At 42.4% G+C, this 21,996-nt stretch overlaps 1 protein-coding gene across 3 annotated transcripts in view; it reads left to right on the top strand.

Annotated features, from left to right (window-relative positions):
• The window catches only part of LOC133561873 (glucocorticoid-induced transcript 1 protein), an 88,198-nt gene that overhangs the window by 36,231 nt on the left and 29,971 nt on the right, over nucleotides 1-21,996 (top strand). For all 3 annotated transcript variants that reach the window (XM_061915493.1, XM_061915494.1, XM_061915495.1), the window contains exon 4: nucleotides 20,914-21,003. In XM_061915493.1, the coding sequence (XP_061771477.1) occupies nucleotides 20,914-21,003 (90 nt within the window). The remainder of the gene's footprint in view (nucleotides 1-20,913; nucleotides 21,004-21,996) is intronic.

Below are 21,996 nucleotides of genomic sequence, written 5' to 3' on the forward strand. Positions count from 1 at the left end.
TGTCTTTGTAGTGCATTCAATTGAATATGGGTTGATAAGGATTTGCAAATCATTGTATTCCGTTTATATTTACATCCAACACAATTTCCCAACTCATTTGGAAACAGGGTTTGTAAATACATTACTGGAAAGATAAATCTATTGCACTTTTGCATATGCATCCACGTTAATGGATGTATGTTATATTGTCTTTATATTCCAGTGAGTAAATCCAATTTTGGGGGGGAATTGAGGAGATTATTATGATGCGTTCAAGAGTCTTACTCCCTGAGGGAAGAAGCTGTTACAGAACCTGGAGGTTCTGCTTTGGAGGCTGTGGAACCTCTTTCTGGAGTCCAGGGTGAAAACAGTCCTTGGTAGGGGTGGGAGGAGTCTCTGCAGATTTTCTGAGCACTGGTCAGGCAGCGGCTTTTCGCGATCTCCTAGATAGGAGGAAGAGGAGTCCTGATAATCTTTTCCGTCGTCCTCAACACTGCAGAGACTTCCAGTCTGAGGCACTTCAGGCTCCAGTCCAGACAGATATGCAGTTGGTTAGTAGGTTCTCTATAGAGCCACTGTTGCCATTAATTGTAGGAACTAACACTGGGATTAAAACTTTTCTTAATATTGCCCATGGACAGAGGCGTCTTTTAGCTGGTTTCTGTGCTTCAGGCTTGCTGGACGTCTCTCTAGGCCTTGCGTCCAAGTAGGTACTTTGTCACGAAACACAAAATTTAGCAGGCTGCCTACTTCTTCATATTTGGCCGGAGTTGGTGTTGTTAGCAACGGTATTAATACCAATAACATAACATTTTAGCTACCAATAACATAACATTTTAGCTAATGGGGTTGCATCTTGGCTGGAACTACAACAAAAATGAACATGGGGTACTCGTACAAAGATACTAGGAAACATATGCGTAAACGTACGCGCCGGAACTGCCGGGCACCGATTCACATAAAATTCCACGCTGCTCAGTTTCGGTACCTGGGTTGCATGTGACGTCACGCCCGGTTGCCGACTCGGCTGGCCTTTGCCTTTTGGCACTTGGCGATCCCTCCAGCAAAATGAGACCACATTCAGCCAAACTAACTCTCGTTCAATGGTGTCCCGAGTGCGACCCGGGGGGCCATCTGCGGCCTGCAGCTACCTTTTCAACGGCCCGCGGCACAGTTTAAAAATAATATTACAAAAAAAATTGGAACAAAAAAGCAAACGGGTGAACTATAACAAGAAAAAATTGTGAAGTAATTTTAAGCCCCCAAATACTTCACTTGAATTTTTCCACTTTAAAATATTTTTGGCCAAAATACTGCATATTTTTTGTCTTTGCCGTCTTTGACAAAAAGGGCATAAAATATAAAGAACATTCTTTAGATTGACTGATCTGATTTCTGAAGTTGATGTTGATTGATACAATAATAATATTTATTATAATAATAATTAATATATAACTAGTTTTAAAAATATTTTTTTACGACTGAGACACTTCTTAAGACCAAACTTGAGGGGAACCCTAAAGGTAAAAAAAAATTGATATACAGAATTGGTTTAAAAAAATAAAAATATCAAAATGAGCCCCGCATGCATTAATTTTTTAGTGTGTGGGTCTGTGGAAAACGTATCTTCAAAGTTTTTGCACTTATGGGGACCCAAAATACACCAAAACAGGTACCAACAGGCAAGAAAATTGGGTTTTGTACATCTGGCCCTTCTTAAGTTACTTTTGTGTATGCAAGGCAAGAAGATGATTCTTTTCTTTACCTTTACATCTTACCTTGGGGTGTCAATGTATCCTGTTTGGCGAGTGTGCTTCAAATGTGGACCAGTGTCCCATACATTTTCAATACAGATCTGGATTTAGCCTATAGCTCTGGCGAAACCTATTCGCCCTCGCTCATGAACACGTAAAATGGGACATCTGTGAATCTAGCTTGTAGTGATTGTACAATACGCACCTGGTCTGTCAAAGAATAAGACCTATAAGATCAGTGTTGCCAACATATCGACGATATATTTAGCGGGTATTCAGCAGACTCTTTTTCAAAAAAGCAACTGAACTCAACTCTAGAGACTTTATTCTGGTCTTACTGGAAACTGACATCAAAACACGTATTACTCTTCCCATGGGCCAGTTCTCATCAAAATGCACCCTTAAGCTGTTAGTGAGTTTTAAAAAAAAAAACAAAGAAGCGTCATTAGAAAGTTCTAAACAATTGTTTTGCTTTTCTTATGTTTTACTCACTTTCTATCTTTCCCACGTTTTTACTGTCTCCTAAAATTTTCATTAAAATTAAATGCAAATATGTCATGGCCAATTATGCAAATTACAGGACATCATCTTTCACTCCCACAAAGAACTGCCACACATAGATTGCAGTCCCGAGGGAACACTGAACTCGGGAATTATGTAAATGGCAGTAATCAGTTTTGCCTTAAGTCAGCTGGCATAGGTTACAGCTCATCCGTGACCTTACGGAAGGCAACAAGCAGTATAGAAAATGAATGGATAGATAGAAATAATCTACTCCAGGATCAAATTGTGGCCAACAAAGCTAAGTGTTGATAGTATCAAATGTTTTGTTTGTTTGAGATTGTCATTACCGCCACAAGTGGTGAAAAAGTGTATTTCAACTGAGTACTGTTGCGGCCTGTACGGACCACAACTTAGAAATATTTTTTAGCGGCCCTTTAGGGAATGCTCAAAGCCCAACACTCTGGTTAAGAAACACTGCATTCGATGACAGAAATAATTCATTGGACAAGCAGAATAACAAAAACAATGTATTTCAAATGTTCCATTTTTTTCAATTGCTATTGTACAGAAAGTGGATCAAGTTTCTTGCCACTCAGGTGTAAAAAATGCTCTTGATTGTTGACTATTTGTACTGCTTTGCTCAACATTAACCCCTGTGCCAGACTGGGAACACACACCAAACAAGAATGACAAACACATTTCAGGTGAACAGCCGCACCGTAATACAACATAAACACATGAGAACAAATACCCAGAATCCCATGCAGCCCTAACTATTCTGGGATACAATATACACACCCCTCTACCACCAACCCCCCACACCCCCACCCTCCCTACTTGCGTCGGTTGAGGTGATGTATATTGTAGCCAGGGAGAGTTAGGGCTGCTAGGTGTTCTGGGTATTTGTTCTCTTGTGTTTAAGTTGTGTTAGCGTGCGGATGTTCTCCAAAAATGTGTTTTGTCATTCTTGTTTGGTGTGGGTTCAAAGTGTGGCGCATATTTGTAACAGTGTTAGATTTGTTTATACGGCCACCCTCAGTGTGACCTGTATGGCTGTTGACAAAGTACATCTTGCAGCTACTAACGTTATTCTGCACAAGTCAGGACACGTTAACAAAATATGAATGTAAGTTCATGAACTGTGAAAAGAAATGCAACAATGCAATATTCAGTGTTGACAACTAGATTTTTTGTGGACATGTTCCATGAATATTGATATTAAAGATTTCTTTTTTTGTGAAGAAATGTTTAGAATTAAGTTCATTAATCCAGATGAATCTCTATTACAATCCCCAAAGAGGGCACTTTAAGTTGATGATTACTTTTATGTGTAGAAATTTGTATTTATAATTGAATTACTTGTTTATTCTTCAAGTGTTTTAGTTATTTTTATATCTTCTTTTACAAATAGTTAAAAAAAGACCACTACAAATTAGCACTATTTTGCACTGTTATACAATTCAATAAATTAGAAACTGATGACATAGTGCTGTATTTTACTTCGTTATCTCTTTTCCAACCAATAATGTTGCTCTGATTAGGGGGTACTCGGATTAAAAAAATGTTCACAGGGGGTACATCACTGAAAAAAGGTTGAGAACCACTGTTGTAGAGGACGTTAAAGGCAGTGCAGTCACGGCAGCCATTACTAATGTCGCCCGGGTGAAAACTGGGACAAATTCGGGAGAATGGTTACACCGGTAGATTGTCGGGAGGTGCACTGAAATTCAGGAGTCTCCCGGAAAAATCGTGAGTGTTGGCAAGTATGTTGCTAGGGCGGGAAAGCCTTTCATAGAAGGCGAGTTCATTAAAAAGCGCATGTTAGATTTTTTAAGAAATCTTCTCTTGCGGCCCAGCCTCACCCAGTTTCTGCATCCAGTGCCCCCCAGGTAAATTGAGTTTGAGACCCCTGCTCTAGATGGTCAGAGATGGACACGAAACTGGTGGAAGATAGGGTGACCATTTCCATGACACCAAAAAGGAGGACATTATGCGGCATATCAATCAATTACTATGGTGTACATAGGACTCTGGTATACTCTTATATATAGTAAAATTTTGAGTGGTTTAAAGATGATGTTTGTGTGGCTGAATAGGAAAAAATATTAAAGTCAAGTGTTTGTTAACAGTATTTGTATTTATTCAATACATTGTGGTGTTCAAAAAGTGACCACAGAGATGAATCTTTTCAAGAGCAGAGTGCCACAAAGCATGTGTGGACTTAAATGTAAACAACAATTAACAGGTAACATATATAATTTAAAAAAAAAAAGTCTAAACTTCTGTAGGACTGGTGATGCTTTACAGCATAGTACACCTTGCACAGCCCCGCAGCGGTTATCTTGTCATCCAGGGGCGACGAAACTTCACGGAAAAACGTCCTCATTGAAGAGGTACCTGCCGCACGTTTATTACTTTTATGTCTATCCGTACGCGCATGCCGTTCAATTGCAGCTTTCCCCTGACTACTTACGTCGACATCACATCGACAAAGTATGCAAAAGCCATGGAATGAGTCTCGGCTGCTTTTCGTCGTGCTCTTGTATCCATTCAGAATTAAACGAGGTCTTGCGTTTTGGCATGATGCTCACTTTCTGGCATTGTCATGCCGCAGCAGCACATGGACCCTTGTTTACTTTTGTAACCAATGATAAGCAGATTTGTATCCGACACCGCTCTTAGCCAATCATTTGATATGTTACTGCGTTGGGGGCATTTTTTGACGGTCAATGATTGGCTATTGCGCTGCAGCCCAGCAAAGATGAAAAAACTCCGCTCTTCAAGCCTAGTGCCTCAAAAAGGAGGACAAATACATGTCCGGCTTGATGCTGCGCCGGACGCCGTACAGGGCATTAAAAATCCGGACTGTCCGGCCTAAATCCAGACACCTGGTCACCTTAGTGGAAGATGATAAATTGCGAACACATTTTGCCTACACAGTCAACCATGAAACTGTCATTACTGCACTTCTAATAATCAGAGCTCTTTCCGAACTGATATGAGGCTTTAAGGTTATAATTTTCCCTTGTGGTGGAAAATTATACCAGTATTAACGTCCTTCCACATGCATTCATCTTCCTGAAATTTTTGATGGTGGGTCTTGGCATTGGGAAGGACGTGAGTGCATATGTCATGCGTGCCCCAACTCACATGAAACCCGCGTTGCACAGGGCTGCGAGGGCCCGTTAAACGCTGCTTGCAGTTTTAATTTTTCTTGTCATTTGAATCAAATTTCATTCAGTGCTTTGACTTTGGTGAACATCTGACATTTCTTTTTCTTTCTGTAGTCCTCAACTTGAATCTGTTTGAACCCTTTTTTGTCACGTCCAGCAGCCCACAGTGTCACATCTGCCTGCTCTACAGTGATTCTTTATCGGAGGGCACAAGCGTCTCCGTTTTAATTAGCCGCCTGTGCTGCTGTTGCCACTTAGCGCCGGCCCGCAAGCGGCAACGACTTTGCGGGTGTTCCTCATTATTCCCCGCTGTGATATTCCATACGTTATAGGGAGAGGCTTAAGCGCCGGTTTGTGGTGTCAAAAAGTGTTTTGTGTTGAGCGCAGGGTCAGACATGGAGGGAGCCATGCGAACACACTGACATTTCACACCAGTTGCACTTGCATGAAAAGTCTGATGTTTGGAGAGCAGAGGCGCTGTTGATTCGCATAATGGAGAAGGGGAAGTATGCGGTCCTTGACAACCCCCGCGGAAAAAAAGACCCTTTCTGCGTTTGCATACATTTGCATAATTCTGCCATTTCCTTCTTGGTGCTGCAGTTGTGTCAGATATGCTGTGAGACATTGCTGCCTTTTATGCTCTCTCACAAGGACTGTTAATCTGGTACAAGCCTAATATTGTATAGTCTTTACAGACTGCTTTTGTTAGGTATCTTGACCATACACCAGGCCTGCCTGCCTGTTGTAGAGCTATTGATCTGCATACTTGTTACTGGTTGTTTTATTAAAGGTAGTACTTTTCACCAAGTTTTAGAGGTCCCATATTAAAGTATTGGAAGTTTGTTAGTCTTGGAGGAGTGGAGAAGTGCTTTTAGTTAGCCCTACTGTGCGTTGTGGCTTTAATGCTAATGAGCTGTTTGTCCATGCAAGACAGCAACAGATTTTAATCTCCAAGAAGCGCGAGTCTGTACTTTATCCACTTTTTAAAAACACTCAATAAACGTTTGGGAAATGAGGAAACTAATTGTTGAAGCTTTGAAAGTGGAATTATTTCCCATTTTTATTTTATGTAGAGCTTTAGTCGTTCAACAGTCCGGGGTTTCCGTTGTCATGTTTTACACTTCATAATGCGCCACACATTTTCGATGGGAGACATGTCTGGACTGAAGGCGTGCCAGGAAAGTACCCGCACTCTTTTACTACGAAGCCACGCTGTTGTAACACATGGCTTGGCATTGTTTTGCTGAAATAAGCAGGGACGTCCATGATAACGTTGCTTGGATGACAACATATGTTGCTCCAAAACCTGTATGTACCTTTCAGAATTAATGTTGCCTTCACAGATGTGTAAGTTGCCCATGCCTTGGGCACTAATACACCCCCGTACCATCACAGATGCTGGCTTTTGAACTTTGCACCTATAACAATCCGGATGGTTATTTTTGCATCAGTCCATCTTAGATGAGAGCCCAGCGAAGCCGGCGGCGTTCCTGGGTGTTGTTGATAAATTGCTTTCGCTTTGCATAGTAGAGTTTTAACTTGCACTTACAGATGTAGCGACCAGCTGTAGTTACTGACAGTGGTTTTATGAAGTGTTCCTGAGCCCACGCGGCGATATCCTTTACACAATGATGTCGGTTTTTGATGCAGTACCGCCTGAGGGATCAAAGGTCCGTGATATCATTGCTTACGTCCAGTGATTTCTCCAGATTCTCTGAACCATTTGATGATTTTAAGGACCGTAGATGGTAAAATCCCTAAATTCCTTGCAATAGCTCGTTGAGAAATGTTGTTCTAAAACTGTTCGACAATTTGCTTACAGATTGGTGACCCTCGCCCCATCCTTGTTTGTGAATTACTTAGCATTTCATGGATGCTGCTTTTATATCCAATCATGGCACCCACCTGTTCCCAATTAGCCTGCACTCCTGTGGGATGTTCCAAATGATGAGCATTCCTAAACTTTATCAGTATTTATTGCCACCTTTCCCAACTTATTTGTCACATGTTGCTGGCAACAAATTGCAAAGTTAATGATTATTTGGAAAAAAAAAAGTTTATCAGTTTTAAGTTCAAATATGTTGTCTTTGTAGCATATTCAATTGAATGTGGGTTAAATGATTTGCAAATCATTGTATTCCGTTTATATTTACATCTAACACAATTTCCCAACTCATATGGAAACGGGGCTTATACATTTACACGAGGGCTGGGCGATATATCGATATACTCAATATATCGCGGGTTTGTCTTTGTTTGTCTTAGCTATGATGCTAACGATGTGTTGCGAGTGGTAATACGAGAGAGAGAAGGTGCGGATCTGATAACAAATAGAGGAAGAATTAATTCCCAAGAAAAACAGCAAGGGGTGCATCGTCTGGCGGTGGTTTGGCTTCAAGTGGGAACATGTAGCGTTGCTACATAAAGTAGCAGCACTGCTAATTTGTAGCATCATTTGAAAAGTCATCCGCTAGAGAATGAAGAATGCTTGAAACTGAATGTCAACATCTCTGTTCGGTGCCACACCCACAAAATGCCGAAGCAACTATTTCCACATCAACACCGTAGGCTATATACAATTTGATATGCAGCTCATTTTTATGTGACACTTATTGAAACATCTTGTGTGACATCATGCACTTTGTTTTTAACTATTGTCGTGGTGTTCTGTACAAAAAGTGCACTTTAAATTTAATGTGAAATCATGCACAATAGTGCACTAATAGCTTGTTTAAAAATGTCTCTGACAATTTTGGACTTTCTGTTTTGAAATGACATGAAAGTTTTTGCCACTGCTCAATAACTGTTTAATAAATACAGTTTTGGTCAATTGACTTAGTTGTGATTTCTCTCTTTGATTTAAAGTTCAAAATGAGTATATATTAATGCAGTATAAATAAGAATGTTTTAATGTAGACACATAGAATCATCGTACTGCTGTTATTATATGCATCAAGTTTTCATTTAAGGCTAAGACAAAATATCGAGATATATATTGTGTATCGCGATATGGCCTAAAAATATTGAGATATTAAAAAAAGGCCATATCGCCCAGCCCTAATTTACAGTGTAACACTGAACTTGTACTGGATGTATTATATTAGGGAGTGGGACAGGAGTACATGCTAATGTGGCTATGTGAGCTACTTGCTAATATAACACTCACATTTTAATGACAACTTCATGCTAGGTCAGCATATTCACTGAAGAAAGACTAAGTGATCAAACGTTCAACTCTTACATGTGTAGCTGACTGATGGATTTATTTATTTGAAGACATGTAGCGTAGCTTGCCTTTTTTAACGTATAGATCAGGGGTCAGGAACCTTTTTGGCTGAGAGAGCCATGAAAGCAAAATATTTTTAATTGTATTTCCGTGAGAGCCGTATCATAAGACCAACAAGTATAATAAGTCTCTCATTCTTTTTAATAACATTGTTATTTCTTGAACAGGTGCGGTAGAAAATGGATGGATGGATGGATGGATGGATTAAAATGCATGAGAATGTTTTATATTTTGAACGTTATTTTTAACATCGTGATTACCAGCGGAATTTTTCATTACTTATTGTGTTAACCAATGTCAGCTAAGATTCATCAAAGAGCAAGATGCAGTCATCAAAAGATCCACATCTGGCTCTAGAGCCATAGGTTCCCTACCCCTGGTATAAATAGTGTTCAGGGGTAGAAGTGATTTTCCTTCATGATGTCATTTAAGGTGGAACTTCAAAAGCTAGTGTTTTAAATCGCCACCTCTTTCAAAAGTGCAGAAAACAATAGAGGAGATATGTGCTCTAGAAATACATTAGGCTATTGTTATATTACTCTTACCCAATGGAGGACCTTAATATTACTTGTAAACTGTTCTGTAGAAAATAAATGTACTAAAATATGTCAATAGTTTGGTGCCTCTGTAATTGTCTTAAAAGTATAAATCAATAATGGCTTGTGCAGTTTAGCCAGCATGGTTCTTTACCACTGATGTAGCTATCCCAACTCGACCTACTAATGGAAACGATCAAACATGTTATGACTTGGAAGTATTTTTTCTTCTTAGGGAGTGTCTCTTTTTTGTATTTGTTTTGCTGCTCTCCATTGATTCCAGATTTGCAGCTTCTCTTTTTGCACACATTGCCCTCGTTACTGTCACTCACTCAGCTCCTGATGTGAAGCGTGGTCCTCATCAAGGAACACATTTATCATCCTCCATCTTTGATTTTAATTTGAATAAACACCAAGTGCACTCTTAAGTTCACCTTTAAGGCTTAAATGAAAACATCTAAAAATCGTTGTGGTCCTCTTGGGGACTAAGAACACAAACAAGTGGTGCCTAAAGGGGATCTGCCCTGTTTTGAGGAATTTTTCCTATCATTCACAAACCCAATGTAAGACGAGAACACATGTTTTTCTTTTTTGTATGCATTCTAAGTAATTATACATGGAAAATATGAGGTGGTTAACAATGCAGCTAATAGGAGTGCACTATTCTGTATCTCGATATTTTGCCTTAGCTTTGAATTAACACTTGATACATATAATCCCACCAGTATGATGATTCTATGTGTCTACATTAAAACATTCTCGTTCATACTGCATTAATATATGCTCATTTTAAACTTTCATGAAGAAAAGGAAATCACAACTAAGTCAATTTAGCAAAACTGTATTTATTAAACAGTTATTAAGCATTGGCACAAACATTCATGTCATTTCCAAAACAGGAAGTGCAAAATTGTCAGACTTTTTAAAACAAGCTATTAGTGCACTTTTGTGCATGATGTCACTAAGATGACATATCAAGACAAAAGTAAATTAAAGTGCACTTTTTGTACAGAACGCCACAACAATAGTTTAAAACAAATAAAGTGCACGTTTGTGCATGATGTCACACAAGATATTTCAATAACTGTCATATAAAAATTAGCTGCATAATAGGAAATCAAATAGTGTTCGTCCTTCGCTATGTGGTAGGTTACTGCGGACATTATCCTCTTTTGTTGTTTTCTATTTTTTTCATACGGTGTTGATCTGGAAATGTTTGCCTCTGCATTTTGATGGTGTGGGCCTGTGGCACTGAATGGAGATGTTGACATGCGGAGTAAGCACCCTTCATTCTCTAGCAGGTGACTTTTCAAATTATGCTACATATTAGCAGTAATGGTACTTTTTGTAGCTACACGTTTGCAACATACTTGGTAAATTACGGTTGTCTGTTCGACATATTCCCACTTGAAGCCAAACCCCTGCCAGACGATGGACCCCCTGCTGTTTTTCTTAATTGATTCTTCCTTCTTTTGTTACCAGATTCGCATCTTCTTTCTCTCGTATAACCACTCACACGGCTCCGCTAGCATCACAGGTAATGTTACCCATGCTGCCACCTCTCTGCTCCATTAGGGCGTATACGTATGTGACGTGTGTAAGAAGGTGCACTTGCTGTCTGTGAGAAGGAGAGACAGGAAAGAGTGAAGGAGAGCTTGTAATGTAATGCCCGCAGCTAAATGTACCTGCATGAGAACATATACTCGAATATCACGATATAGTAATTTTGTATATCGCACAGAGACAAACCCGCGATATATCGAGTGTATCGCCCAGTCCAAATTATGCACATAAAACAAAAACATTCAAAAACCACCAACAATACTAAATTTACATCTCATGACCTGCATATTATCCAAGTATTAGCAATAATGTTATTATAAGCGCTAAAGCAGACCAAAAACTTTTTTTGATCACAGAAAGCAAATTAGCATATGCTGCTATGTTGACATATTGAGCCGGTGAGCTGCTGCATCTCTTGAGTTGGTGAAAGTTAATTCTTGATCCTCACCTGAATAGTCAAAGGTTGTGGACATAAACCAAGAAGTTTGTCATCTTTGACATTCAACTTAGACCTGCAGTTGGCGAGAAATACAAAAACAAAAATGCTTGGTTGCGGCCCTTTTTTCAAATCTTTATGAGGATTTATTTTTTGTCTACAGAGGAAGGACATACTAGGGCTGGGTGATATGGATGAAAAAGTACACTGGGGCAACAAAGTATTTAGTCAGCCACCGATTGTGCAAGTTCTCCCACTTAAAATGATGACAGAGGTCTGTAATTTTCATCATAGGTACACTTACATGTGAGAGACAGAATGTGAAAAAAAAATCCAAGAATTCACGTTGTAGGAATTTTAAAGAATTTATTTGTAAATTATGGTGGAAAATAAGTATTTGGTCAACCATTCAAAGCTCTCACTGATGGAAGGAGGTTTTGGCTCAAAATCTCACGATACATGGCCCCATTCATTCTTTCCTTGACACGGATCAATCGTCCTGTCCCCTTAGCAGAAAAACAGCCACAAAGCATGATGTTTCCACCCCCATGCTTCACAGTAGGTATGGTGTTCTTGGGATGCAACTCAGTATTCTTCTTCCTCCAGACACGACGAGTTGAGTTTATACCAAAATGGATACATGGATGATACAGCAGAGGATTGGGAGAATGTCATGTGGTCAGATGAAACCAAAATAGAACTTTTTGGTATAAACTCAACTCGTCGTGTTTCACATTCTGTCTCACAGTTGAAGTGTACCTATGATGAAAATTACAGACCTCTGTCATCATTTTAAGTGGGAGAACTTGTACAATCGGTGGCTGACTAAATACTTTTTTGCCCCACTGTATATCTCGGTATCCATCCATCCATCTTCTTCCTCTTATCTGAGATATCGCGAAATTAAAAAAATATATTTAAAAAATGTATAAAATACAACAACAACAACAAATTATATATATATGTATATATACCGTATTTCCTTGAATTGCCGCCGGGACGCTAATTAATTTAAAACCTCTTCTCACTCCTGCGCTCACCAAAGGCATGCGGTAAAAGTAAGCATGCGCTAATTATTTTAAAACCTCTTCTCACTCCGGCACTTACCAAAGGCATGCAGTAAAAAGTTGAGTGTGATGTAAGCTTGGACCTTAAATCCAACTGAATAGCTCTTAATCTTCTTCCCTTTATGCGATTTCAAATTACCTGTATTGAAATCAGCCTCCTCCATTTTGAAAATGATGACAAGGGAAGTGTCACTCGTGACGTCATGAGTTTGACCAGGCGGTAATACTAAGCATGCGCTAATTATTTTGCGAAGCGAGTCTGACCCGGCAGTATTTCAAGGCAGGCACATACTATATGCCCTGCGGTAATTCAAGGAAATACGGTATACAAACCCCGTTTCCATTTTAGTTGTGTTAGATGTAAATATAAACGGAATACATCCATCCATCCATTTCCTACCGCTTATTCCCTTATGGGGTCGCAGGGGCGCTGGCGCCTATCTCATCTACAATCGGGCGGAAGGCGGGGTGCACTCTGGTCAAGTAGCCACCTCATCGCAGGGCCAACACAGATGGACATACAACATTCACACTCACATTCACACACTGGGGACAATTTTGATTTGCAAATCCTTTTCAACCCATATTCTGTTGAATTCACTATAAAGGCAAGATATTTGATGTTCAAACTCATAAACTTAATTTTTGTTTTGCAAATAATAATTAACTTAGAATTTCATGGCTGCAATATGTGCCAAAGTAGTCGGGAAAGGGCATGTTCACCACTGTGTTATATCACTTTTTCATTTAACAACACTCAATAAACGTTTGGGAACTCAGGAAACTAATTGTTGAAGCTTTGAAAGTGGAATTTTTTCCCATTCTTGTTTTATGTAGAGCTTTAGTCGTTCAACAGTCATGGGTCTCCGCTGTCATATTTTACGCTTCATAATGCGCCACACATTTTCGATAGGAGACATGTCTGGACTGCAGGCTTGCCAGGAAAGTACCCGCACTCTTTTATTACGAAGCCACGCTGTTGTAACACGTAGCTTGGCATTGTTTTGCTGAAAAAATCAGGGACGCCCATCATAACGTCGCTTGGATGACAACATATGTTGCTCCAAAACCTGTATGTACCTTTCAGCATTAATGGTGCCTTCACAGATGTGTAAGTTGCCCATGCCTTGGGCACTAATACACCCCCATACCATCACAGATGCTGGCTTTTGAAGTTTGTGCCCATAACAATCCAGATAGTTATTTTCCTCTTTGTTCCGGAGGACACCACATCCACAGTTTTAAAATATAATTTGAAATGTGGACTCGTCAGACCACAGAACACTTTTCCACTTTGCATCAGTCCATCTTAGATGAGCTCGGGCCCAGCGAAGCCAGCGGCGTTCCTCGGTGTTGTTGATAAATGGCTTTCACTTTGCATGGTAGAGTTTTAACTTGCACTTACAGATGTAGCGAGCAACTGTAGTTACTGACAGTGGTTTTATTAAGTGTTCCTGAGCCCATGTGGTGATATCCTTTACACACTGATATCGGTTTTTGATGCAGTACCGCCTAAGGGATCAAAGGTCTGTAATATCATTGCTTACGTCCAGTGATTTCTCCAGATTCTCTGAACCTTTTGATGATTTTACGGACCGTAGATGGTAAAATCCCTAAATTCCTTGCAATAGCTCGTTGAGAAATGTTGTTCTAAAACTGTTCGACAATTTGCTTACAAATTGGTGACCCTCGCCCCATCCTTGTTTGTGAATTACTTAGCATTTTATGGAAGCTGCTTTTATACCCAATCATGGCACCCACCTGTTCCCAATTAGCCTGCACACCTGTGGAATGTTCCATATAAGTGTTTGATGAGAATTCCACAACTTTATCAGTATTTATTGCCACCTTTCCCAACTTCTTTGTCACGTGTTGCTGGCATCAAATTCAAAAGTTAATGATTATTTGCAACAACAAAAAATGTTTATCAGTTTGAACATCAAATATGTTGTCTTTGTAGCATATTCAACTGAATATGGGTTGAAAATGATTTCACTGAAATTGAAGTGAATGACAACTATACTGTAAACAGTTAGTGGCACTTTTATTAACCCAGTTAGTCAAGATGGGTATTAACAGAGAAGAAAATAATCTGTTTAAGTAGCACATAATAACATAAAATTAATAAAATAGAAATAATATTCTTTTTACATAAAATAAATATCATAGCTGTGCAAATACAAAATGTATCAAACTCAGATAAAAAAAATAAATTTGCAGGCAGGCACTTTTTAATTCCCAGTTGACGATGTAATGGACTGTGACACACGTACGGTTCTGTGCTCCTACTAGTGAACGCCAAGTAAATGTCTTGACACAATTGTGCAACTATGATCTTGTTGTTTGTTTCAAAATGATTCAACTATTTAATGTTGAAATATAAAGAGTAGAAAAAATGAACAAAATGTCAGCTACTATCTTGTTGTAAAACACCAATGAAAATTAAATGTAGCATTTAGACAGGCTATACTGTAGCAAAAGTCATCACATGTCTGCCACAATCATGTGTGTTCCTAAATGTGTGTTCCACCTTTTCCAGTTTTGATTTGGGCTTACATGGTAAACAAGTGAAATGAATGTGTTATCCAGACGCATACCTTTGTCCAAATGTGGCCAAATAGACACATTGTGGGTTTCCAAGACATTGTCTACATAGTTAAAAGAAACATCTAGAGAAGAGAGTCCCTCCGCCATCTTCTACTAGTTTTTTTGAATATATAAATCATCCACATGAAAATTCCCTCTTGTCTTCTACAAGTCTCTCGTCGTCATTTGGGCTGTCTGTTGTGATTTTCCTTCCTGGTTTGTTGTTGCTTCTGATTGGCCTAATTTCAACCAATCGTGACTCATCATAGTGAACAACCAACCAAAGATGGAATTTCTTGTAAATGAAAGCCCGTCTTGGAAGGAGGAAGGGGACGGGTTTAGTAGCCCATGAAGGGGAGGGGGATTGAACAAGGAACAACAAATAATTGGCATTTGGACATTTTAACTGGAAATAAATTATCGATATTACGATATTTTCTTATTTTATATCTTGTTTAAAAATATATCTATATATCGCACAGCCCTAGAACATACCATCAGTCGGCACCCTAAAAAATAGCAAACGTGTTAAGTAGTGCTGTTGTTACTAGGGGTGTTCGATAATATCAGACTGACGATATTATCGGCCGATGAATGCTTTAAGATGTAATATCGGAAATTATCGGTATCAGTTTCAAAAAGTAAAATGTATGACTTTTTTAAACGCCGCTGTGTACACGGACGTAGGGAGAAGTACAGAGCGGCAATAAAAACTTAAAGAGACTGCTTTTGCGTGCCGGTCCAGTCACATAATATCTACGGCTTTTCACACACACAAGTGAATGCAACGCATACTTGGTCAACAGCCATACAGGTAACACTGAGGGTGGCCGTATAAACACTGTTACAAATGTGCGCCACACTGTGAACCCACACCAAACAAGAATGACAAACACATTTCGGGAGAACATCCGCACCTGAACACAACATAACAGAACAAATACCCAGAACCCCTCGCAGCACTAACTCTTCCAGAACGCTACAATATACTGCCCCGCTAGCCCCTACTCCCCCGCCACAACCCCGCCCACCTCTACCTTCCCATACTCTCTCAGGGAGAGCATGTCCCAAATTCCAAGCTGCTGTTTTGAGACATGTTAAAAAAAATAATGCACTTTGTGACTTCAATAATAAATATGGCAGTGCCATGTTGGCATTTTCTTCCATAACTTGAGTTGATTTATTTTGGAAAACCTTGTTACATTGTTTAATGCATCCAGCGGGGCATCGCAACAAAATTTGTCATAAAAATGTTGTAAGCTTTTTCCTACTCACAGTGCCACAGATCCACGCCAGAAGCCAGTTGCTCAGAGTTGACAGGGTTTTTAATATAGTTCTTCTCGACCAAGTGCATTTTCATGTAGACTTTTCAGTCTCTCCTATCCTCTCACTTCCTCCTCTGCCGGCTGCTCATTCTTAAAGACAACAGTTGATTAGATTCACGCGTACCACCTGCGAAATCTATACACCTGCCAGCTGCGTCTCACCGTCCTGCCCATGCCACGCCCCCGTCTGAGGGTGCACTGTCTCCATTAGCCCAGACAGGGTCGCTGACATTTACATCTGCAGTGTGCTGATCACAACCTCCCTCCACATACCTCCACCGCCAGACTTAGGCCGGGACATCGTCCGGCCGCACCTACTCCCCCCTCCCCCTCTGAAATGTGTCGGGCGCACCGAACAAGCCGAACGGAAGGGTCACGAACTGGTATAAACCTTCCGGAGTGGAGAATGCCGTTTTTTCCTTGGACTTTGGAGACAAGGTAATCTGCCAGTAGCCCTTAGTCAAATCCAGTGTCGTAAAAAAACGAGCAGTGCCCAACCGGTCCAGGAGCTCGTCGACCCGGGGCATTGGATAGGCGTCAAACCGTAACACCTCATTCACCTTGCGGTAGTCCACACAGAACCGCACCGACCCATTTTTCTTCCCTACCAGAACTATGGGGCTGCACCACGCACTGTCTGACTCTTCGATCACTCCCATTTCCAGCATGGCTTTTAATTCCTCCCGAACTACTTTGCGTTTGTGTTCGGGCAGCCTATAGGGCCGGGACCTCACCGTCATGCCTGGGCTGGTCTCTATGTGATGCTGGGTGAGAGTCGTGCGGCCTGGCAGGGGGGAGAACACGTCAGCAAAATTTTGCTGCAATTTGGCCACGTCTGCTTTCTGTGACAGCGTAAGATGTTTATCATAGCGGAGAGGGGAGGGCCGGGGGAGGGGGGAACCTCCGGCCCCAGCTCCTCGCTCTCCGCTATCGCCGTCACCATGGAGACGGGCTCCGCTTCCCTCCACCCTTTTAGTAGGTTGAGGTGGTATGTTTGTGTTGCGCCGCCCCGGTCAGATCGCCTGACCTCGTAGTCCACGTCACCTACTCGTCGCGTGACCACAAAGGGACCATGCCACTTGGCGAGTAATTTGGAGCTGGATGTTGGGAGTAATACAAGTACTTTCTCTCCCGGTGAAAATTGTCTAAGTTGCGCCCCCCTGTTATACAGGCGCTGTTGACGTTCTTGGGCTTGGAGCAAATTCTCACGTGACAAGTGCCCTAATGTGTGGAGTTTTGCTCTCAAGTCCATGACGTACTGAATTTCGTTTTTACTGGGGCTTGGACCTTCCTCCCAGCTTTCTTTAACTAGGTCCAGTACCCCACGCGGCTTCCTGCCGAACAACAGTTCAAATGGAGAAAATCCTGTTGAGGCCTGGAGAACCTCCCGCACTGCAAATAACAGGGGATCCAACCATTTATGCCAATTTGGTTTGTCCTCGTGTACGAACTTCCGGATCATGGATTTCAAAGTTCTATTCATCCGCTCCACCAACCCATCTGTCTGTGGGTGGTAAACGCTTGTTCGAATAGATTTGATCCCCAATAAACCGTACAGCTCCTTTAACGTGCGTGACATAAAGGACGTGCCCTGGTCAGTTAGAATCTCTTTCGGGATTCCAACCCGGGAAATAACTTGAAACAGTGCCTGCGCGACACTCTTTGCAGAGATGGAGCGCAGTGGCACTGCTTCGGGATAGCGCGTTGCATAATCCACCAGGACTAGCGCAAAGCGATATCCCTGGGTGCTCGGGTGAAATGGCCCGACGAGGTCCGTGCCAATTCGCTCAAATGGGACCTCTATCAGTGGTAATGGCCGCAAAGGGGCTCTAGGAGTGGCCGCTGGGTTGACTAGTTGACAATCCGGGCAGGCCGCGCACCAACGGCGCACGTCTGCCCGAATGCCTGGCCAATAGAACCGGGCCATTATCCAATTAAGTGTTTTGTCATAGCCCATGTGTCCGGCCATCGGGTTAAAATGTGCCGCCCGGAAAATAATTTCCCGACGGCATTTTGGCACCAACAATTGGGTGATTTCCTCCCCTGTCTGAGTGTCACGGCTCACTCTGTACAATCTGTCCCTAATCAATACAAAGTGAGGGAAATCCCGCGTAATTCCCGGGCGAACCCACTGCCCATCAATCGAAATCACTTGGTCCCAGGTCGCGGGCAGAGTGTCATCTCGAGACTGCTCGAGTGGAAAATCATCCATGGGGCGCCATTGGGGAACCGGGGAAACCTCCTGGGAAGTCCCCGCCGTCCCCCCTCCCCCTCGGCAGCGTCGGGTAATCTCGCGTCGCCGATGAGAACAGCGCGGGTATCCCCTTTCCCTACCGTCCGTGAACGCACCCCTGCACACTGCTTTATTAATCCCTTAAATCCCGACCAATTTGTTCCCAAGATTAAGGGGTGCGCCAGGCGCGAACTTGCAGCCACCTTAACATTATGTTTTTCTCCTCTGAAAAAAATTTCCACCGGCACAACGGGGTACGCGTGAATATCCTCATGCACACATTTAACCCGCACCCGTGTAACCTTACTCAATACCCCGGGTCGAACCAGGTGAATCATGGACTGCTCGCAGCCCGAATCCACCATCGCCCGGTATATACTCCCTTGTATCCTTACCGGTACATAGTATGTCTCTCCCGGTCCGGGGGAGGATGCTGGAGGGTCGCCCACCCGGATCACCTGCCCCACCTCCATCACTTGGTCACCGTTGCAGGTGACCTAGACGTCGGCACCTCCAGCACACCTGCCCCGGCATTCGAGGCGCCGTTTGCGGGGGAAACGCAGTGTCTGCCGGGGCCTGGCCCTCAGGAGGAGAAAGCAGATTCATGTTGTTTTGTGGCCTGGGCCACAGCTGGGCTCCCTCTGCTGGTGGCGGGCGCATTCTGCGCGGCGCCGGTACTGGCCACTCCGCTCCTACTGCAGCCTTCTCCCGCTGTACCGCCAGGTGGTCCTCTGCCAAGGCTACCGCCGCTGCTACCCATTGTGGCCGGTGGTAGCGGACCCAGGCTGACGTCCGCGCCGGTATCGCCTCCAGGAATTGTTCGAGAATCAATTGTTCCATTACCTCTTCTGTTCCTCCGGGTTGCAGCCATCTTGTCGCTGCGTCTTTTAATTGTTGGCCCGGGGCGAAAGGCCGCTCCTCCGGTCCGAGTCTCAAGTTACGGAACCTTCGTCTGTGGTCCTCCTTGGATCCTCCCGTCCGGTCCAACACCGCCCTTCTCATGTCCCGGTAGCTCACCCGGGACACTGGTGGCAGGCTGAGCGCCGCTCGCTGCGCCTCTCCCGCCAGCATCGGTAACAGCCGCATCGCCCACTCCTCTTCTGGCCATGCGCATGATTTTGCTGTCGCCCCCGAACATGTCCAAAAAGTTGTGGGGATCTTCCGTTTCCGCCATTCTGTGCATGTCCACTGCCGTCAACGCTGGCCTCGCTGCTGCGTGTGTCCCCACTTCGGCCTTCTCCGTTAGCGCCTGCAGAATCTGGCTCTGCTGCACTATCTGGCCCTGCATCGCCTCCATCTGCCGGTGGTTCGCGGTAGACATCTCTGCCAGTAGCTTCCCAAGTGCCTCTATGGAGCTAGGTGACAACATCATAGCTTTTTTTTTTTTTTTTTTTTTACGTTGGGTGCCAGTTGTAAGCTTTTTCCTACTCACAGTGGCACAGATCCACGCCAGAAGCCAGTTGCTCAGAGTTGACAGTGTTTTTAATAGTTCTTCTCGACCAAGTGCATTTTCATGTACTTTTCAGACTCCAATCCTCTCACTTCCTCCTCTGCCGGCTGCTCATTCTTAAAGACAACAGTTGATTAGATTCACCCGTACCACCTGCGAAATCTAATCACCTGCCAGCTGCGTCTCGCCGTACCGCCCATGCCACGCCCCCGTCTGAGGGTGCACTGTCTCCAGTAGCCCAGACGGGGTCGCTGACATTTACATCTGCAGTGTGCTGATCACAACCTCCCTCCACAAATGTGTTAATTCCACGACTGTATATTTCGGTATCGGTAATCAAGAGTTGAACAATATCGGTATATCGGATATAGGCAAAAAAGCCATTATCGGACATCTCTAGTTGTTACTGATTTATTTGTGGATGAATCTAAATGAATAAGAAATCAACAAACAAGACATTTCCCTTACAATGACTTTAATTACTTGGTTGTTTTTTTTAGCTCATACGACAATGGAAAATGGCCCGCACCTGTAGCGATGTGACATTTACCGACTGTTGACGCAGCATCAGGAGTATCTTGCTGAAGGATACTTGACATGGCCACAGGGGGACTGAGGATTGAACCTGCAACCAATGATTCCATATTAAATTGCTTCTTTATTTAATTAGATAATAGCATTGCGCCACAAAGTTGTTTCTGAGTTATGTCCACGACTGCCCCCAAACTAATTTATGTTTAGATAATATGATACTAATTAAACATACAAATCTTCAAACCATTAATGTCATTTCAAGTGTTTGTAAAAAGGTCATTCAAAGTGAAGTATTCAGTGTACATAAGTACTTTAGTCAGTTGGTCTGCAGGTGTGTAGTGTTTCTCAAAGTAATGTCGCCAACTACAACTGACTTTTTGCAGCCTGGATTGTTGTGATTAATTTGTTGCCTGTACTCGTGACTAAGTTTTGATGTGGAGAATGTGTTGAAAATGATGTGTGACGTGATGTACGTTTGTGTTGTCAGACTCCTTGTCTCTGGATGGACGAGGGGGCAGAACAGGGAAGTCCACACCAAAGGTCGGGCTCCTGGGGCAGCGCCGACCACCTCAAGGAGGTAGACACAGCACACACACACACACACACACACACACACGCACACACACACACACACACACACACACACACACACACACACACACACACACACGTCTTAACTTTCCAACGTTTTTGTTTCCCCTGGCTGATAGACAATGAAGCCAACACTCGCACGACTGCTTCCAACACATGTTTTTGTCATTTTTGAGGTTTTGGTCTCACATCAACCCACTTGTATGTAGTCTGGCTTATGTGCCGACCACTTGGAGCTATTAGGTCTCCACCACAGTCTAAATTTAAATGTAGTCCATGTCTTCCTTTTCCCCCCTTGACTTTACCGTTGTATTTCATCATTGCTGTTGTTTAACGTTTGTGCAGATGCGCCGCCTTTTAAAGGGAAATGCACTTTTTGGGGAATGTTGTGTAACATTCACAATCCTTATGTAAGACAAGAACACATATGTTTTTATTTTTTATGGATCCTAGAATTGCTAGCAAAAGTCAGCTAACAATGAAGCCAATGGGTGTTGCTCTTTTTCGGCTATAAAGCACTCTATAACAGCCAAAAACCTTAATTATTGTTTCATATACACGCTGTAGGTATATATGTAGTACCGTACTTTTCGGACTATGAGTCGCAATTTTTTTCATAGTTTGGTCGGGGGTGCGACATATTCTCAGAAGCGACTTATGTGTGAAATTATTAACGCATTACCGTAAAATATCAAATAATATTTATCTCATTCGCGAAAGAGACGAAGAAAATATCAGCAATCGTCACATACATGTCAACCAATAAGAATTTGGCGGGGGAGGGTCATGGCAGAAGTGCATTGTGGGTCATGGAATGCTAACTGCTATATGCTACTGCCGTAGCTAGTAAAATGGTTCATTTCATAGTTGGCGGTAACTTATAAAAACTGAGAAGGGCTGAACAAAAATGGCACCGAAAAGGAAATCTTGTACTGCAGATTACAAAATATCAAATATTATTTATCTCATTCGCGGAAGA

Source organism: Nerophis ophidion, linkage group LG11 (genome assembly GCF_033978795.1).
Source record: "Nerophis ophidion isolate RoL-2023_Sa linkage group LG11, RoL_Noph_v1.0, whole genome shotgun sequence".
Lineage (NCBI taxonomy): Eukaryota > Metazoa > Chordata > Actinopteri > Syngnathiformes > Syngnathidae > Nerophis > Nerophis ophidion.